The 18,504-nt window shown below is 57.5% G+C and overlaps 2 protein-coding genes across 2 annotated transcripts in view; one reads left to right on the top strand and one right to left on the bottom strand.

Moving 5' to 3' along the window:
* The first annotated feature begins 1,206 nt into the window (after positions 1 to 1,206).
* MFAP2 (microfibril associated protein 2) lies at positions 1,207 to 9,791 on the top strand. The gene is made up of 8 exons (XM_063176891.1): positions 1,207 to 1,359; positions 6,143 to 6,229; positions 7,673 to 7,699; positions 7,800 to 7,886; positions 8,570 to 8,611; positions 8,776 to 8,863; positions 8,962 to 9,035; positions 9,688 to 9,791. The coding sequence occupies exons 1-8, from the start codon at positions 1,323 to 1,325 to the stop codon at positions 9,789 to 9,791; spliced, it is 546 nt and encodes a 181-aa protein (XP_063032961.1). The 5' UTR covers positions 1,207 to 1,322.
* A 1,994-nt stretch (positions 9,792 to 11,785) lies between these two features.
* The window catches only part of CROCC (ciliary rootlet coiled-coil, rootletin), a 39,322-nt gene continuing 32,603 nt past the window's right edge, over positions 11,786 to 18,504 (bottom strand). Inside the window, 7 exon segments of the mRNA XM_063176713.1 lie at positions 11,786 to 12,126; positions 12,548 to 12,658; positions 14,296 to 14,403; positions 14,669 to 14,941; positions 15,212 to 15,367; positions 16,067 to 16,249; positions 17,722 to 17,873. Of these exon segments, the coding sequence (XP_063032783.1) occupies positions 12,076 to 12,126; positions 12,548 to 12,658; positions 14,296 to 14,403; positions 14,669 to 14,941; positions 15,212 to 15,367; positions 16,067 to 16,249; positions 17,722 to 17,873 (1,034 nt within the window). The 3' untranslated portion in view covers positions 11,786 to 12,075.

Genomic DNA, 18,504 nt, shown 5'->3' with positions numbered 1-18,504 from the left:
AATGGGCGGGAAGCGTTTTTGGGGAAATTTCTTCATCTCTGAGGACTGGGAGGGGGAGGATGTTTTTGGAGCCAGCTCCGGGGGACACCCGGGATGGGGCAGTGTCCCTGCGTGTCCCTGCGTGTCCCTGTGCATCCCTGTGTGTCCCTTCATGTCCCTGAATGTCCCTGCATGTCCTTGTCTGTCCCTGAGTGTCCCTATGTGTCCCTGCATGTCCCTGCGTGTCCCTGTGTGTCCCTGCATGTCCCTGAGTGTCCCTGCGTGTACTGGGTGTCCCTGTGCATCCCTGTGTGTCCCTTTATGTCCCTGCGTGTCCCTGCGTGTCCCTGTGTGTCTCTGTGCGTCCCTGTGTGTCCCTGAGTGTCCATCTGTCCCTACATGTCCCTGTCTGTCCCTACATGTCCTTGCCTGTCCCTGAGTGTCCCTACATGTCCCTTCATGCCCCTGTGTGTCCCTGCATGTCCTCATGTGTCCCTGTGTGTCCCTGAATGTCCCTGCATGTCCCTGTCTGTCCCTGAGTGTCCCCGTGTGTCCCCGTGTGTCCTTCTGCATCCCTGCATGTCCTCATGTGTCCCTGCATGTCCCTGTGCATGCAAGTGTCCCTGAGTGTCCCTGAGTGTCCCTGTGCATCCCTGTGTGTCCCTGCCTGTCCCTGCATGTCCCTGTGTGTCCCTGTGTGTCCGTCTGTCCCTACATGTCCCTGTGTGTCCCTGTGTATCACTGCATGTGCCTGAGTGTCCCTGTGTGTCCCTGAGTGTCCCTACATGTCCCTGTGTGTCCCTGCATGTCCCTGTGTGTCCCTGTGTGTCCCTGCCTGTCCCTGAGTGTCCCTTTGTGTCCCTGCATGTCCCTGTGTGTCCCTGCCTGTCTCTGCATGTCCCTTTGCATCCCTTTGTGTCCCTGCGTGTCCCTGAGTGTCCCTGAGTGTCCGTCTGTCCCTACATGTCCCCGTGTGTCCCCACATGTCCCTGCGTGTCCCCACATGTCCCTGTGTATCCCTGTTCCCCTGAGTGTCCCCACATGTCCCTGCATGTCCCTGTGTGTCCCTGCATGTGCCTGAGTGTCCCTGCATGTCCCTGTGTGTCCCTGTATGTGCCTGTGTGTCCCTGTGCATCCCTGAGTGTCCCTGCGTGTCGTTGCCTGTCCCTGTGTGTCCCTACCTGTCCCTGTGCATCCCTGTCTGTCCCTATGTGTCCCTGCCTGTCCCTGCCTGTCCTTGCGTGTCCCTGTGTGTCCCCTCCCTCTGAATTCCCTCTGTTCCCCCCAGACTCCTCCGGCTGCATCCCGGCCGCGCTCCCGCCCTGTCCCGGCGCTCCAGCAGGATGAGAGCGGCGGAGCTCCTGCTGCTGTGTCTGCCAGGTCAGTGTCCCTGCCTGTCCCTGCGCCACCCCCGAGCCCCCAGCACCGTCTGGGTCATCCCAATCCACATTTTCAATATCCACTTGTACCCCTTTTCCTCGTTTTTAAACCCCAGGACACAACTGGAGGGTCCAAACGCTCATTTTCAGCGTCTAAACCCCATATCTAGGGACAAAAACCTAATTTTTTTGTGCCCCCAAGCCTCATTTTTGCATCCCAAAACTTCATTTTTATGTTCCAAATCCTCATTTTTGTGCCCCAAACCCTCATTTTTGTATCCCAAACCCTCATTTTTGTGCCCCAAACCCTCATTTTTGTGTCCCAAACCCTCATTTTTGTGCCCCAAATCCTCATTTTTGTGCCCCAAACCCTCATTTTTAGATCCCAAATCCTCATTTTTGTGCCCCAAACCCTCATTTTTGCTTCCCAAAAACTCATATTAGCATCCCTAAACCTCAGTTTTACATCCCAAATCTTCACTTTTGGGGCCCAAAGCTCTGATTCTGTGGTTGGAAACCTCATTTTTTATGGTGCAAACCCTCATTTTCAAGTCCCAAGTGCCCTTTCTGAGGTCTAAAAGTTAATCTTAATACCCAAAATCTCATTTTTAAGGCCCAAAGTTCGGTTTTGAAAGCCTAAAGCCTCTGATTTAGAGGCCAAAGTTTTGTTTATAGACCCAAATACTCAATGTTTTGGCCCAAAGCCTCATTTTTACCTTCCAGAACCTCATTGTGGGGATCGAATCCTCCAAAAATGCATTTTTAGGGTGCAAAGTGTTAATTTTTGGAAGTAAAGCATCATTTGAAGTGGCCACAACTCACTCCCAAGCGGTTTTTGGGTGGCTGCTCCATCACTCATTCCCTGTTACTCCCCAAAATTCCCCCAAATCCCACTTTGGGCTCGTTTTTAGGGCTGGGAATGGCTCTGAGCCGGCTCCAAGTGAGTTGGGACATGGAGGTGGCACAAAATGGGGCAAAATCCCAGGGAAATGGGGTTTATAACCCTGGGGATGGCAGAGGGGACGGCGGCGAGCAGGAGGGGACGGGGATGGAGCCAGGAGAGGTTTGGGTGGAAGGGGCTGCACACAAAGGGGGGACACGGGGAAACATCCCGGGGTGAGGGAAGGAGCTGGAGACTCAAACTCTGACAGCATTCCCAGCCCAGGGTGATCCTGAACGGGACACGGAGGGATGGAGCAGAGGGAGAGAGAGTGGGGTGAGCTGAGCCCCATTCCCAGGGATTCCGATCCTTTCCCAGTGATTCCAATCCTTTCCTGGGGATTCCAATCCTTTCCCAGTGATTCCAATCCCTTCCTGGGGATTCCAATCCTTTCCCAGTGATTCCAATCCTTTCCTGGGGATTCCGATCCCTTCCTGGGGATTCCAGTCCTCTCCCAGGATTCCAATCCCTTCCCAGAGATTCCAATCCTTTCCCAAGGATTCTGGTCCCTTCCTGGGAATTCTGATCCCTTCCTGGGGATTCCAGTCCTCTCCCAGGATTCCAATCCCTTCCCGGAGATTCTCATCCCTTCCCAGTGATTCCAATCCCTTGCTGGGATTCCAGCCCCTTCCTGGGGATTCTGATCCCTTCCCGGAGATTCTGGTCCTTTCCTGGGATTCCAATCCCTTCCCAGAGATTCCCATCTCTTCCCATGGGTTCCAATCCTTTCCTGGGGATTCCAATCCTTTCCCAGGATTCTGGCTCCTTCCTGGGGATTCTGATCCCTTCCCAGGGATTCCAGTCCCTTCCTGGGATTCCAGTCCCTCCCCAGAGATTCTTATGTCTTCCTGGGTATTCCCATCCCGTCCTGGGATTCCCATCCCTTCCAATCCTTTCCCAGGGATTCCAATCCCTGAGGATTCCGGTCCCTTCCCGAGAATTCTGATCCTTTCCCTGGGATTCCAATCCCTTCCCAGAGATTCCCATCCCTTCCCAGTGATTCCAATCCATTCCTGGGGATTCCAAACCCTTCCTGAGAATTCTGATCCCTTCCTGAGGATTCCAATCCCTTTCCTGGATTTCAATCCCTTCCCAGGATTCTGGTCCCTTCCTGGGATTCCAAACACTTCCTGGGGATTCTGATCCCTACCCGAGTATTCTCATCCTTTCTCAGGGATTCCAATCCCTTCCCTGGGGGATTCTGGTCCCTTCTCGAGGATTCCGATCCCTTTCCAGGGATTCCAGTCCCTTCCTGAGAATTCTGATCCCTTCCTGGGGATTCCAATCCCTTCCCAGGAATTCCAATCCCTTCCTGGAAATTCTCATCCTTTCCTGGGGATTCCAGTCCCTTCTCAGATCCGAATCCCTTCCCAAGAATTCCAGTCCCTCCCCAGGGATTCCCATCCCTTCCTGGGGATTCTGATCCCTTCCCAGGATTCCGATCTCTTCCTGGAGATTCCCATCCCTTTCCTGGGATTCCAAACCCTTCCTGAGGATTCCAATCCCTTCCCGGGTATTCCAATCCTTTCCCAGGAATTCCCATCCCTCCCAGGATTCCAATCCCTTCCCGGGATTCCGGCCCCTTCCTGGGAATTCCGGTCCCTCCGACCCTTCCACGCTGGATTTGGAGCTGTTTCCCCCCCGGATCCGTGGCAGGATGAGCTCCCAGGGGATGGAGGGGTTTGGAGCATCCCGGGATCAGCGGGGCCGTGGCTGCCGGGATCCTCTGGGGTCAGCCAGGGACCCGGGCAGGGCTGATCCTGCATCCCTGAGCATCCCAAACCCTCTCCCGCCCTCCGGGGGCTGCGGGGCCCTAAGGACAGAGGGGGGGATTGGGGATGGTGGGAGCGGGGATCAGGCTGGGGGTGTCCGTGGGAACCCCAAATCCTGGGCAGGGGTGTCAATGGGAATCCCAGATTCCAGTTGGGGTGTCCATGAGAACCCAAATCCTGGGTTCAGGGTGTCCATGGGAATCCCAGATCCCAGTTTGGGGTTTCCGTGGGAATCCCAGATCCTGTTTTTGGGGTGTCCATGGGAATCCCAGATCCTGGGTTGGGGTGTCCATGGGAATCCCAGATCCCGGTTTGGGGTGTCCATGGAATCCCAGATCCCGTTTTTGGGGTGTCCTTGGGAATCCCAGATCCTGTTTTTAGGGTGTCCATGGGAATCCCAGATCCCTGTTTGGGGTGTCCATGAGAACCCAAATCCTGGTTTGGGGTATCTGAGGGAATCCCAGACCCCTGTTTTGCGTTTCCATGGGAATCCCAGACCCAGTTTGGGGTGTCCATGGGAATCCTTGTTTGGGGTATCTGTGAGAATCCCAAATCCTGGGTTCAGGGTGTCCATGGGAATCCCAGACCCGGTTTGGGGTGTCCATGGGAATCCCAGGTCCCAGTTTGGGGTGTCCATGGGAATCCTGGTTTGGGGTATCTGTGAGAATCCCAAATCCTGGGTTCAGGGTGTCCATGGAATCCCAGACCCGGTTTGGGGTGTCCATGGGAATCCCAGATCCCAGTTTGGGGTGTCCATGGGAATCCCAGATCCCAGTTTGGGGTTTCCGTGGGAATCCCAGATCCTGTTTTTAGGGTGTCCATGGGAATCCCAGATCCCAGTTTGGGGTGTCCATGGAATCCCAGATCCCAGTTTGGGGTTTCCATGGGAATCCCAGACCCGGTTTGGGGTGTCCATGGGAATCCCAGACCCGGTTTGGGGTGTCCATGGAATCCCAGATCCCGTTTTTGGGGTGTCCATGGAATCCCAGGTCCCAGTTTGGGGTGTCCATGGGAATCCCAGATCCCGGTTTGGGGTGTCCATGGAATCCCAGATCCCGGTTTGGGGTATCTGAGGGAATCCCAGACCCCTGTTTTGCGTTTCCATGGGAATCCCAGACCCAGTTTGGTGTGTCCATGGGAATCCTGGTTTGGGGTATCTGTGAGAATCCCAAATCCTGGGTTCAGGGTGTCCATGGGAATCCCAGACCCGGGTTGGGGTGTCCATGGGAATCCCAGATCCCAGTTTGGGGTGTCCATGGGAATCCCAGATCCCAGTTTGGGGTTTCCGTGGGAATCCCAGATCCTGTTTTTGGGGTGTCCATGGGAATCCCAGATCCTGGGTTGGGGTGTCCATGGGAATCCCAGATCCCGTTTTTGGGGTGTCCATGGAATCCCAGGTCCCAGTTTGGGGTGTCCATGGGAATCCCAGATCCCGGTTTGGGGTGTCCATGGGAGTCCCAGATCCCGGTTTGGGGTGTCCTTGGGAATCCCAGATCCTGTTTTTAGGGTGTCCATGGGAATCCCAGATCCCAGTTTGGGGTATCTATGGGGATCCCAAATCCTGGTTTGGGGTATCTGAGGGAATCCCAGACCCCTGTTTTGCGTTTCCATGGGAATCCCAGACCCAGTTTGGTGTGTCCATGGGAATCCTTGTTTGGGGTATCTGTGAGAACCCCAAATCCTGGGTTCAGGGTGTCCATGGGAATCCCAGACCCGGGTTGGGGTGTCCATGGGAATCCCAGATCCCAGTTTGGGGTGTCCATGGGAATCCCAGACCCGGGTTGGGGTGTCCATGGGAATCCCAAATCCCAGTTTGGGGTGTCCATGGAATCCCAAATTCCAGTTTGGGGTGTCCATGGAATCCCAGACCCGGTTTGGGGTGTCCATGGGAATCCCAGATCCCGGTTTGGGGTGCCCATGGAATCCCAGACCCGGTTTGGGGTGTCCATGGAATCCCAGGTCCCGTTTTTGGGGTGCCCATGGAATCCCAGATCCCGGTTTGGGGTGTCCATGGAATCCCAGGTCCCGTTTTTGGGGTGCCGTGCCCCGCTGACCCCGGCCCTGCCCCGCAGCGCTCCTGGTGCAGGGACAGTTCAGCCGCTTCGAGGGCATCACCTACCCCGAGCCAGTGCAGTACTCCCAGTACGACCAGCAGGCAGGTGAGAGCCCGCCGGCACCGCCCCGCCCCCTCCGTCCCTCTCCCGGACAGACAGACACACAGACACACAGACAGACAGACACCCACCCCTCTGATCCAGACAGACAGACACCCATCCCTCTGATCTGGACAGACAGACACCCACCCCTCTGATCCAGACAGACAGACACTCATATCTCTGATCCAGACAGACAGACACCCATGCCTCTGATCCGGACAGACAGACACTCATATCTCTGGTCCAGACAGACAGACACCCATCCCTCTGATCCAGACAGACAGACAGACACCCATGCCTCTGATCCAGACAGACAGACACTCATATCTCTGATCCGGACAGACAGACACCCATCCTTCTGATCCAACAGACAGACACCCATCCCTCTGATCCAACAGACAGACACCCACCCCTCTGATCCAGACAGACAGACAGACACCCACCCCTCTGATCATCCCTCTTGTGCTCCGTTCTTTTCCTCCGCCCCTGGAATTCCCAGCCTTCCCAGCTCCTCCCTCTGCTCTCACTGGCAATTCTTTATTAAACCTTTATCAATTCTTATTAAACTTATATCAAATACTTTATTAAACATTTATCCAATTCTTTATTAACCCTTTATCCAATTCTTTATTAACCCTTTATCAATTCCTTATTAGCCTTTTATCCAAAACCTTTTTAAACCTTTACTGAATACTTTATTAAACATTTATCCAATTCCTTGTTAAACCTTTATCCAATTCTTTATTAACCTTTATCCAATTCCTTATTAAACCTTTATCAAATACTTTATTAAACATCTATCCAATTCTTTATTTCCCTTTATCCAATTCCTTATTAACCCTTTATCCAAATCTTTATTAAACATCTATCCAATTCTTTATTTCCCTTTATCCAATTCTTTATTAACCCTTTATCTAATATTTATTTCTTATCCCTTTATCCAATTCCTTATTAACCCTTTATCCAAATCTTTATTAAACATCTGTCCAATTCTTTATTTCCCTTTATCCAATTCTTTATTAGCCCTTTATCTAATACTTTATTAACCCTTTATCTAATACTTTATTAACCCTTTATCCAATTCTTTATTAAACCTTTATCAATTCCTTATTAATCCTTTATCCAATTCCTTTTTAAACTTTTATCCTTCATTAACCCTTTATCCAATTCCTTATTAACCCTTTATCCAAAACTTTATCAAACATCTAACCAATTCTTTATTTCCCTTTATCCAATTCTTTATTAAACCTTTATCCAACTATTTATTAGAACTTTATCCAATTATTTTTTGAACCTTCATCCATCCCCCGTCCCCACCTGTGGGGGTTGGATGGAGTTTTCCCGACCCACCAGGGAATTCCAGGGGTCTCATTTCCCACCCCCAGTCCCCACGGGATGAGCTCTCTCCCCAAACCCTCCCTCAGCCTCTTTCTGTTTTATCCCCAGAAATTCAGGATTACTACGACTACCACGGTGAGTGTTTCCCTCTGGGATGCCGGGGGGGGGATCTGGATTTGGAGATTTGGGGATTTGGGGATTTGGGGGTGTCCCTGCACGGGGTCTCTCCCTGCAGATGTCACCCCCCGAGCCCCGGAGGAGCAGTTCCGGTACCAATCCCAGCAGCAATCCCAGCAGGAAACGGTGCCAGCCCCGACCCCAGGTGGGTGACAGCCCCCAAGGTGGGTGACAGCCCCTCCAGGACAGGTGACAGCCCCCAGAGTGGGTGACAGCCCCCCAGTCCCGGGTCTCTCTGTCCCTTCCCTGTCCCCCCAGCCCAGCTGTGCCCCCCAGAGCAGCCGGTGGGTGCCCAGGGTGCTCCAGACCTAAAATCCAGGGAAGGGGCAGGGAGATGCTTCTGCCTCATGCTGAAATTTCATCCCCTGTCCCCCTTATCTCCTGTCCCCTTGTCCCCCTGTCCCCTCTCCCCTGTCCCATTCCCTGTCCCCCTGTCCCCTGTTCCCTGTCCCCTTGTTCCTCTCTGCCCTCTCCCCTCTCCCCATTCCCTGTCCTCCTCTCCCCTGTCCCATTCCCTGTCCCCCTGTCCCCTGTCCCCTTTTTCCTCTCTCCCCTGTTCCCCTGTCCCTCTGTCCCTCTGTCTCCTGTCCCCCTGTCCCACTCTCCTCTGTCCCCCTGTCCCCTGTCCCCGTGTCCCCCTGTCCCCTTTTCCCCATCCCCTGTTCCCCTGTTTCATTCCCTGTTCTCCTGTCCCACTCTCCCCGTGCCCTGTCCCCTGTCCTCCTGTCACCTGTCCCATTCCCTGTCCCCGTCCCGTGTCCCGTGTCCTCCTCTCCCCTGTCCCCCTATCTCGTGTCCCCTGTCCCTCTGTCCCTCTGTCCCCCTCAGCTGCGGTGCCCGAGACGGAGCCCACGGAGCCGGGACCGCTCGGTGAGTGCCGATCCCATTCCCGATCCCGTTCCCTGGGCCTGGGTCCCACCGTTCCCCCCGGGAGCGGGGCTGTGCCACCGCGGGGGGACAGCGGGGGCGGGGGGAGGCGACAATCGGGGCAGGGTGAGGAGGAATTCCCGGGAATCGCTCGTTCCCTGCCGCAGACTGCCGGGAGGAGCAGTACCCCTGCACCCGGCTCTACTCCGTGCACAAGCCCTGCAAGCAGTGCCTGAACGAGATCTGCTTCTACAGGTGCGTGAGGGGCGGGGAACATCCCCGATCCTTCTGATTGGGGTTTTGGGAACCCCTCCGCTTCACATCCCCATCCTTTCTATCCCAAACCATTCCAGCCTCCGCCGGGTTTATGTCATCAACAAGGAGATCTGCGTCCGCACCGTGTGCGCCCACGAGGAGCTGCTGCGAGGTGAGCGAGAAACCGGCACCGTCCCCGTCCCAATCCCGCTTTTCCCCCAAATTCCGGGGAGGGAAAATCCGCTGAGCGAGAAACCGGCACCGTCCCCGTCCCAATCCCGCTTTTCCCCCAAATTCCGGGGAGGGAAAATCCGGTGAGCGAGAAAATCCGGCGAGAGAGAAATCGGGTCCGTCCCCATCCCAATCACGATTTTCCCCGTAATTCGGGGAGGGAAAATCCCGCAGGACCAAAGCTCCCGAGATCCCCAGAGCAGAGTGGGGTCGGGATGCGGGATGGGCTCGGGGTGTGCCTCGATGGGGCGGGGGTCTCTCCCTGCTCTGGGGGTCTCCGGAGCTTTGGTCCTGCGGGATTTTGGGATGGGGCCGGGATGTAGGATGGGGTCGCTCCCGGTTTCTCGCTCACCGGATTTTCCCTCCAGGGAATGGCAGGGAGATGCTTCTCCCCCATCCTGAAATTCCATCCACTCTCCCCCTTATCTCCTGTCTCCTGTCCCCAGTGGGGCGGGGGTCCCTCGCTGCTCCCAAAGCTCCCGCGACCCCCGGAGCACAGCGGGGTCGTGATGAGGGATGGGGCTGGGGGGCTTCCCTCGCTGCTCTCCCGGATTTTCCCCGATTATCCCGCGATAACCCCTCGCTCTCCTCAGCCGACCTGTGCCGGGACAAGTTCTCCAAGTGCGGGGTGATGGCCACGAGCGGCCTGTGCCAGACCGTGGGTGCGTCGTGCGCCCGCAGCTGCGGCGGCTGCTGAGCCCCGGCCCCGCTCCGGACCCGCCCCGCGCCGCCGCCGCCCCCGTGCATGAGCGAGCAGCTCCCCGCAACGCCGGGAATGATCCCCCTTGTCTTTGTGCACATAATAATTAAATCGGGGGGGTTTGTTATTGCTGCGCCTTCCTCTGTTCCGCGGGAGGGGGAGAAAGGGAGGGTCCCGAAGAGAGCAGAGGGGTCCTGCGGCTCCCAGCTCCTTCCTTTGGGGTTTATTCCCGATTTTTGGGCTCCCGGCTCCTTCCTTTGGGGTTATTCCAAATTTCTGGACTCCTGGCTCCTTCCTTTGGTGTTATTCCCAATTTCTGGGCTTCCAACTCCTTCCTTTGGTATTATTCCCCATTTCTGGATTCCCATCTCCTCTCTTTGGGATTATTCCCAATTTCTGGGCTCCCAGCTCCTTCCTTTGGTGTTTATTCCTGATTTTGGGCTCCCGGCTCCTTCCTTTGGGGTTATTCCAAATTTCTGGACTCCTGGCTCCTTCCTTTGGTGTTATTCCCAATTTCTGGGCTTCCAACTCCTTCCTTTGGTGTTATTCCCCGTTTCTGGGTTCCCATCTCCTCTCTTTGGGATTATTCCCCATTTCTGGGTTCCCATCTCCTCTCTTTGGCGTTATTCCCAATTTCTGGGTTCCCTTCTCCTTCCTTTGGGGTTATTCCTGATTTTTGGGCTCCCGGCTCCTTCCTTTGGTATTAATCCCTGATTTTTGGGCTCCTGGCTCCTTCTTTTGGGATTATTCCCAATTTCTGGGTTCCCTTCTCCTTTCTTTGGGATTATTCCCAATTTCTGGGTTCCCTTCTCCTCTCTTCGGGGTTATTCCCAATTTCTGGGTTCCCTTCTCCTTCCTTTGGAGTTATCCCAATTCTGGACTCCTGGCTCCCTCCTTTGGGGTTATTCCTGATTATTCCCAATTTCTGGGTTCCCAGCTCATTCCTTTGGGGTTATTCCCAAGTTTTGGGTTCCTGACTCCTTCCTTTGGGATTATTCCCAATTCTGGGCTCCCAGCTCCTTCCTTTGGGGTTATTCCAAATTTTGGGGAGGTTTCTGACAATTTAAACAATTCCCAGTGCTGCACACAGGGTGTAGGATGATTTGGGGCGTTTGGGGCGCTTTGGGGAGTAAAATGATCGATTTTGGGGTGGTGGTTGGGGGATGTGGGGGCTCAGTTTGGGGCAGTTCCTATAGCAAGACGTGCAGTATGGAAATGTTTGGGGTGAGGTCTGGGTCCCTTACAGACAATAAAGGAGTTTGGGGTGGGTTTGGGGCTGGTTTTGGGGGTTTGTTGCCCTGTGCCCCTGCAGAAGGGTGGTGGGTGGGGCATCACAGTGAATTTCCCCTTTATAGGATGAATTTCTCATCTGTAGGTTGAATTTCCCCTCTATAGGGTGAAATTTTCATCTACAGGGTGAATGTCCCCTCTATAGGGTGCATTTCCTCTCTATTGGGTGAATTTTCCCCCAAAGCTTCTCTCTCATCTATAGGGTGCAGCTTTATCCTCATCGTTATTTGCTGTTTATTACGATTTCTTCTCCTTCACCCTTCGTTATTAATTGTCATTACTGGGTTTTAATTATTGCTTATTTCTATTTATTCTTATTATTCATTGTTATTTAGGGACCTCATTCAACCCAACCCAAATTTGGGCATTCTTAAAATGGCAAATTCCCCCAAAAAATCCCTCAGCACTCCCAGTTTGGATTTTCCAAGTTTATTCCGGCTGGGACTGGGGATGGTCACAGCCACCACCTCCCTTCCCAGGGCTTTCCCACCCTTGGGAGCACCAGTAAAAACCCCCACTCCTAAAAATTCCATATAAAAACCCTGCTAGTTCCTAAAAAAAATCCTTCAAAAACACAAATGCAGGGATTTTTTTGTTAGAAAAAGGGGGGAAATTAGGATGGGGTGAGGGCAGGGCATGTTAGGCTGGAGGGGAATAAATCAGTTGGGTCTTCTGGGGCTAAAACAAAGGAATATTCCCCATTTTTCCATTAAAAACTGCAACAGGAAAATGAGTAAACCATCCACGAGGTCCCAGATTGTATCAAAAATAGACAAATTTGGTCGGCTGGTGGGAAAAGTGCAGCTTTTTCCTGGAGAAAAGGGAATGAGGGGACAAAAAATCGCTGTGGGATTGGAGCACAGGGATGGGGCTGGATCCTCCTCACCCCTGAGCGGAGCTGCTGCGGATTTTGGGATCAGGGATGGGGATGGATCCTCCCATCCCGGAGCTGCGCTGGTCCCTGTGGATGTCCCGGAATTCCTGGAATTCCCTAACTTCCGGTGGGATGTCGCTGCAGCTCCTGCTCCTTGAGCAGCACAATCTGCAGGAGGGAGAGAGGGACGGGAGGCTGTGGGGCCGGGCCGTGTCCCCCAGGCTGTCCCTGTGTCCCCCCAGGCCATGTCCCCATGTGCCCCAGGCTGTCCCTGTGTCCCCAGGCCGTGTCCCCAGGCTGTGTCCCCGTGTCCCCCGGGGCTGTCCCCATGTCCTCCAGGCCGCGTCCCATGGTCTGTGTCCCTGTGTCCCCCCACGCTGTGTCCCCCAGGACTGTCCCCGTGTCCCCCAGGCTGTGTCCCTGTGTCCCCTGGGGCCATGTCCCCCAGGACTGTCCCCGTGTCCCCCAGGGCTGTCCCTGTGTCTCCCCAGGCTGTGTCCCCATGTCCCTGAGGGCTGTGTCCCCGCGCTGTGTCCCCGTGTCCCCCAGGCTGTCCCCATGTCCCAGGGCTGTCCCCGTGTCCCCTCACCTGCTCCTCCAGGCCGCCACGGCCGAGCCGGAGCCGTTCCAGCTCCCGCTGCAGCTCCACGGGATCCTCAGGGAGCGGCCGGGCCCGGAGCTCCAGCGCCGACACCTGAGCCTGTGGGGAGCGGAGCCCGGTACCAGGGATGGGCACGGGCACACCAGGATGGGCACGGGCACACCGGGATGGGCACGGGCACACCGGGATGGGCACTGCCTGCACGGGCACCCCAGAACGGCCCGGAGCCAGCGCCAGCACCAGCACCAACACCAACACCAGCACCAACACCAACACCTCCATGGTGCTGGCGCTGGAGGAGCAGCACCAGCACCAACACCAGCACCAGCACAAACACCAGCATCAACAGCAACACCAACACCGGCACCAACACCACCTTCCTGGTGTGGCCAGTGCCAACACCTCCCTGCCCCTGGAACCAGCCCAGCCCCTTCCCAGTACCGGGACCATTCCCATTGGGATGAGCCTGGCCCCTTCCCAGCACCAGCACCAGGCTCGTTCCCATCAGGATGAGCTCCTGAAGGAGCAGCCCCATCCCATGGATCGAGATCAGCCCCAGCCCCATCCCATGGATCGAGATCAGCTCCATCCCATGGATTGGGATCAGCCCCAGCTGCATCCCATGGATCGAGATCAGCTCCATCCCATGTATCAGGATCAGCCCCATCCCATGGATCAGCCCCATCCCATGGATTGGGATCAGCCCCATCCCATGGATCGAGATCAGCCCCATCCCATGGATCGAGATCAGCCCCATCCCATGGATTGGGATCAGCTCCATCCCATGTATCGGGATCAGCCCCATCCCATGGATTGGGATCAGCCCCATCCCATGGATCAGGCCCAGCCCCATCCCATGGATTGGGATCAGCCCCATCCCATGGATTGGGATCAGCCCCATCCCATGGATCAGGATCAGCCCCATCCCATGGATTGGGATCAGCCCCATCCCATGGATCAGGATCAGCCCCATCCCATGGATCGGGATCAGCCCCATCCCATGGATTGGGATCAGCCCCATCCCATGGATCGGGATCAGCCCCATCCCATGGATTGGGATCAGCCCCATCCCATGGATCAGGCCCAGCCCCATCCCATGGATCGAGATCAGCCCCATCCCATGGATCGAGATCAGCCCCATCCCATGGATCAGGCCCAGCCCCATCCCATGGATCGAGATCAGCCCCATCCCATGGATCGGGATCAGCCCCATCCCATGGATCAGGCCCAGCCCCATCCCATGGATCAGGCCCAGCCCCATCCCATGGATCAGGCCCAGCCCCATCCCATGGATCAGGATCAGCCCCATCCCATGGATCAGGCCCAGCCCCATCCCATGGATCAGGCCCAGCCCCATCCCATGGATCAAGATCAGCCCCATCCCATGGATTGGGATCAGCCCCATCCCATGGATCAGGATCAGCCCCATCCCATGGATTGGGATCAGCCCCATCCCATGGATCAGGATCAGCCCCATCCCATGGATCGGGATCAGCCCCATCCCATGGATTGGGATCAGCCCCATCCCATGGATCGGGATCAGCCCCATCCCATGGATTGGGATCAGCCCCATCCCATGGATCAGGCCCAGCCCCATCCCATGGATCGAGATCAGCCCCATCCCATGGATCGGGATCAGCCCCATCCCATGGATCGGGATCTGCCCCAGCCCCATCCCATGGATCAGCCCTTGCTCCATCCCCCGGACTGGGCTCAGCCCCGGCCCCGGGACCCACCCGCAGCACCTGGATGCGTTTCCGAGCCTCCTCCAGCTCCCGCTCGGCCGAGCCTGCAGGGGGATCCGGCCCCGCCGGGAGCTGTGCGGGGCCGGGAGGGTCCCGCTCCTGCCCGAACACAGATAAACATTTATTAAAGTAAGTGCAATAGATAGAAAAATACCGACAAACCCAAATATATATTAGAGTTATATATATATGGCAATAGATCTAATACAGGCAATAGATCTAATATGGCAATTATCTAATATAGTATCAGGTAATTAGATATGATGATACAGGTATGAGATGATAATTAGATAATTAATTAGCCCATAAGGGTGTGGGACTCTGGGGTCAAAGATCAGCGAATTTGGGCTGCAGCCCCACTCACCTCCTGCTGCCGGTCCTGGGAGGGCTCCGGCGGCATTCCCTGTTCTGAGGGCGTTCCCGGCTCCCGGAGCATTCCCGGCTCCCGGAGCACTCCCAGATCCCGTGGCATTCCCGGCTCCCGGAGCATTCCCAGATCCCGGAGCACTCCCAGATCCCGTGGCATTCCCGGCTCCCACAGCATCCCCAGCTCCCGCTGCTCCCGCAGCTGCTCCCGCAGCATTCCCTTCTCCCGCCGCGCCTCCGCCAGCGCCCGCCGCGCCTCCTCCAGCCCCTCCTGCGACACCGGGGGGACAGCGGGACAGCCCCGTGACAGCCGGGGACATCCCTGGGACACCCGGGGACATCCCCAGGACAGCCTCGGGACATCCGGGGACAGCGGGGACCGGGAATGGTTCAGGGCAAATGGGAGCACTGGGAGGGTTCAGAGGGAACTGGGAGTAGTGGGAGGGGGTTTTGGAGGGCTGGGAGGAGGCTCACAGAGAATGAGGGGACTGGGAAGGGGCTCGGCAGGAGCTGGGGGCACTGGGAGCGGTTCCGGTCCCACCTGGAGCAGCCTCCGGTCCGTCTCGCCCGCGGCCAGCGCGTTCTGGAGCTGCAGGAGCCGCTCGTGGAGCGCGGGGCCGGCCGGAGCCTCCCCCTTGGAGCCGCTCCCCGGCGGCACCGGGAACAGCGGCCCCGAGCGGGACTCGGCGTGAGCCAGCTGGGAACGGAACGGGAACGGAGAGTCGGGAACTGGGAGCGGATACTGGGGGGACTGGGGGCACTGGGAGTGGATATTGGGGGAACTGGGAGTACTGGGAGGGGATATTGGGGGAACTGGGGAGACTGGGAGGGGATACCGGGGGAACTGGGAAGGGATACCGGGGGAACTGGGGAGACTGGGAGAGGGCTCAGGGGGAACTGAGGGGGACTGGGAAGGGATACTGGGGGAACTGGGGGGGCTGGGAGAGGATTCAGGGGGAACTGGGGAGACTGGGAGGGTGTTTAGGAGGAACTCAGAGGAATAGGGAAGGGATTTGGGGGGAACTGGGGGACTGAGAGGGGTTTTAGTGGAGCTGGGGACAACTGGGATGGGATCCAGGGGGAACTCGGGGGAACTGGGAGTGGGTTCAATAGGAACTGCGGGACTGGGATGGGGCTCAGGGGAAACTGGGGGGACTGTGGGGACTGGAGTGGGTTCAGTGGGACCTGTGGGGACTGGAGTGGGTTCAGTGGGAGCTGAGGGACTGCGGGAGCTGGAGCGGGGTCAGTGGGAGCTGTGGGAACTGGAGTGGGTTCAGTGGGAGCTGTGGGACTGGAAAGTGCTTCAGGAGGCGCTGGGAGGCTGCTCAGAGGGGAACCGTGGGACTGGATCCGTGGAAAGGCAGCTGAGCCCCGGAGCCCGGCGGGATCCCGGTACCTGCGTGCGGAGCTGCTCCGCTCGCTCCCGCGCCTCCCGCGCCTCCGCGTCCCGCTCGGCGAGCGCCCGCCGGGCCCGGCCCAGCTCCGCCTCCAGCGCCCGCCGCTGCAGCTCCAGCCGGGCGCTGCGGCTCTCGCACAGCTCCAGCCGCTGCCGGGCCTCCTCCAGCTCGCCCAGCTTCTCCTGCAGCCGCCGGAATGCGGGCGTGGAGCTGGGGGATGTGCCCACCCGGACTGCCCCGCGCTCCCACCCGGGCTGCTGACACTCCCCACGGGGCATTCCCACCTGGATTATCCCGCATTCCCACCGGGACTGCTCAACATTTCTGCCTGGACTGCTTGGTATTCCCACCTGGATTATCCCACATTCCCACCTGGATTATCCCTGGACTGCCCCCCATTCCCACCTAGATTATCCTACATTCCTACCTGAATTATCCCACATTCCCACCTGACTGCCTCCATTCCCACCTGTGCTGCCCCCGATTCCTGCCTGCACTGCCCCCCAGTTTCCAGCTGGACCCCCCCATTTCCACCCAACTCCCTCGTTCCCCCCGGCCCCATTCTCCCCTGACCCCCCAGTTCACCCGGCCCCGCTCCCCCGTTCCCGGCCCCACTCCCGTTCCTGTTCCCATTCTCCGTTCCCGTTCCCATCCCATTCCCGTTCCAATTCCCACTCCTCGGTTCCCGTTCCCGTTCCCCATTCCCGTTCCCGTTCCGTTCCCACTCCCGTTCCCGTTCCCACTCCCGCTCCTCTGTTTCCATCCTCGTCCCCGTTCCCATTCCCCATTCCAATTTCCGCTCCGTTCGCACCTGTCCCACCCACCGCTCCCTCTCGGCCGCTCTCATGCCGCTCTCCAGGGCGCTCAGGCTCTCCCGTTCCCACTCCCATTCCCGTTCCCGCTCCCATCCCCATTCCCCATTCCCCATTCCCCATTCCCATTCCCATTCCCATTCCCTATTCCCATTCCCTGCCCCGTTCCCGTTCCCGTTCCCGCTCCGTTCGCACCTGTCCCGCCCGCCGCTCCCTCTCGGCCGCCCTCATCCCGCTCTCCAGGGCGCTCAGGCCCTCCCTGCCCCGTTCCCATTCCTCATTCCCGTTCCCTGCCCCGTTCCCGCTCCCATTCCCGCTCCCGTTCCCCATTCCCATTCCCCGTTCCCGTTCCCGCTCCGTTCGCACCTGTCCCGCCCACTGCTCCCTCTCGGCCGCTCTCATGCCGCTCTCCAGGGCGCTCAGGCGCTCCCGTTCCCGCTCCCATTCCCGTTCCCGCTCCCATCCCCATTCCCCATTCCCGTTCCCGTTCCCTGTTCCCGCTCCCGTTCCGTCCCCGTTCCCGTTTCCATTCCCCATTCCCATTCCCGTTCCCGTTCCCGTCCCCACTCCCCGTTCCCGTTTCCATTCCCCATTCCCATTCCCGTTCCCATTCCCCATTCCCGTTCCCGTTCCCGTTCCCCCTCCCTTCGCACCTGTCCCGCCCGCCGCTCCCTCTCGGCCGCCCTCATGCCGCTCTCCAGGGCGCTCAGGCGCTCCCATTCCCGCTCCCATTTCCGTTCCCGTTCCCGCTCCCATTCCCGTTCCTATTCCCCATTCCCGCTCCCGTCCCCGTTCCCGTTCCCCATTCCCATTCCCCGCTCCCGTTCCCGCTCCGTTCGCACCTGTCCCGCCCGCCGCTCCCTCTCGGCCGCCCTCATGCCGCTCTCCAGGGCGCTCAGGCGCTCCCGCAGCCCGCGGCATTCCCGCTGCGAGCGCCGCAGGGTCTCGTCCTGCAGCAGCAGCGAAGCGCGGGCCCCGCTCAGCTCCCGCCGCCCTGCGGGGTTTGGGGGGGTGAAAGGGGGTTTTAGTGGGGTTTGTGGGAGAGCAAAGGGGTTTTACTGGGGTTTGTGGGGGTGCAGAGGGGTTTTACTGGGGTTGTGGGGGTGCAAGGGGGTTTTCATGGGGTTTGTGGGGATGTTATTGGGGTTTGTGGGAGTGCACTGGGGTGTTGCTGGTGTTTGTGGGAGTGCACTGGGGTGTTACTGGGGTTTGTGGGGGTGCAAGGGGGTTTTCATGGGGTTTGTGGGGGTGCAAGGGGGTTTTCTGGGGTTTTACTGGGGTTTATAGGGATGGAAGGGGGTTTAACTGGGGTTTGTGGGAGAGCAGAGGGGTTTTACTGGGATTTATGGAGATGGAAGGGGCTTTTACTGGGGTTTTACTGGGGTTTGTGGGGGTGCAGAAGGGTTTTACTGGGGTTTGTGAGGACGGAATGGGGATTTTAATGGGGTTTGTGGGGGTGCAAAGGGGTTTTACTAAAGTTTGTGGGGGTGCAGAGGGGCTTTGCTGGGGTTTATGGGGATGGAAGGGGGTGTTACTGGGGTTTTACTGGGGTTTGTGGGAGAGCAAAGGGGTTTTACTGGGGTTTGTGGGGATGCAGAGGGGTTTTACTGGGGTTTGTGGGGTGC

Source organism: Melospiza melodia, chromosome 26 (genome assembly GCF_035770615.1).
Source record: "Melospiza melodia melodia isolate bMelMel2 chromosome 26, bMelMel2.pri, whole genome shotgun sequence".
NCBI classification, from domain to species: domain Eukaryota; kingdom Metazoa; phylum Chordata; class Aves; order Passeriformes; family Passerellidae; genus Melospiza; species Melospiza melodia.
The sequence above is the reverse complement of the archived record's forward strand: the minus strand, read 5'-3'. Positions and strand labels throughout refer to the sequence as shown.

What these genes read in the sequence shown, in the direction of transcription:
- MFAP2 (XM_063176891.1), top strand. Translation starts at nt 1,323, where the DNA reads ATGAGAGCGGCGGAGCTCCTGCTGCTGTGTCTGCCAG. An exon ending in CCAGTACGACCAGCAGGCAG is followed by an intron (nt 6,230 to 7,672) that starts GTGAGAGCCCGC and finishes TTTTATCCCCAG; the next exon opens with AAATTCAGGATTACTACGAC. An exon ending in CACGGAGCCGGGACCGCTCG is followed by an intron (nt 8,612 to 8,775) that starts GTGAGTGCCGAT and finishes TCCCTGCCGCAG; the next exon opens with ACTGCCGGGAGGAGCAGTAC.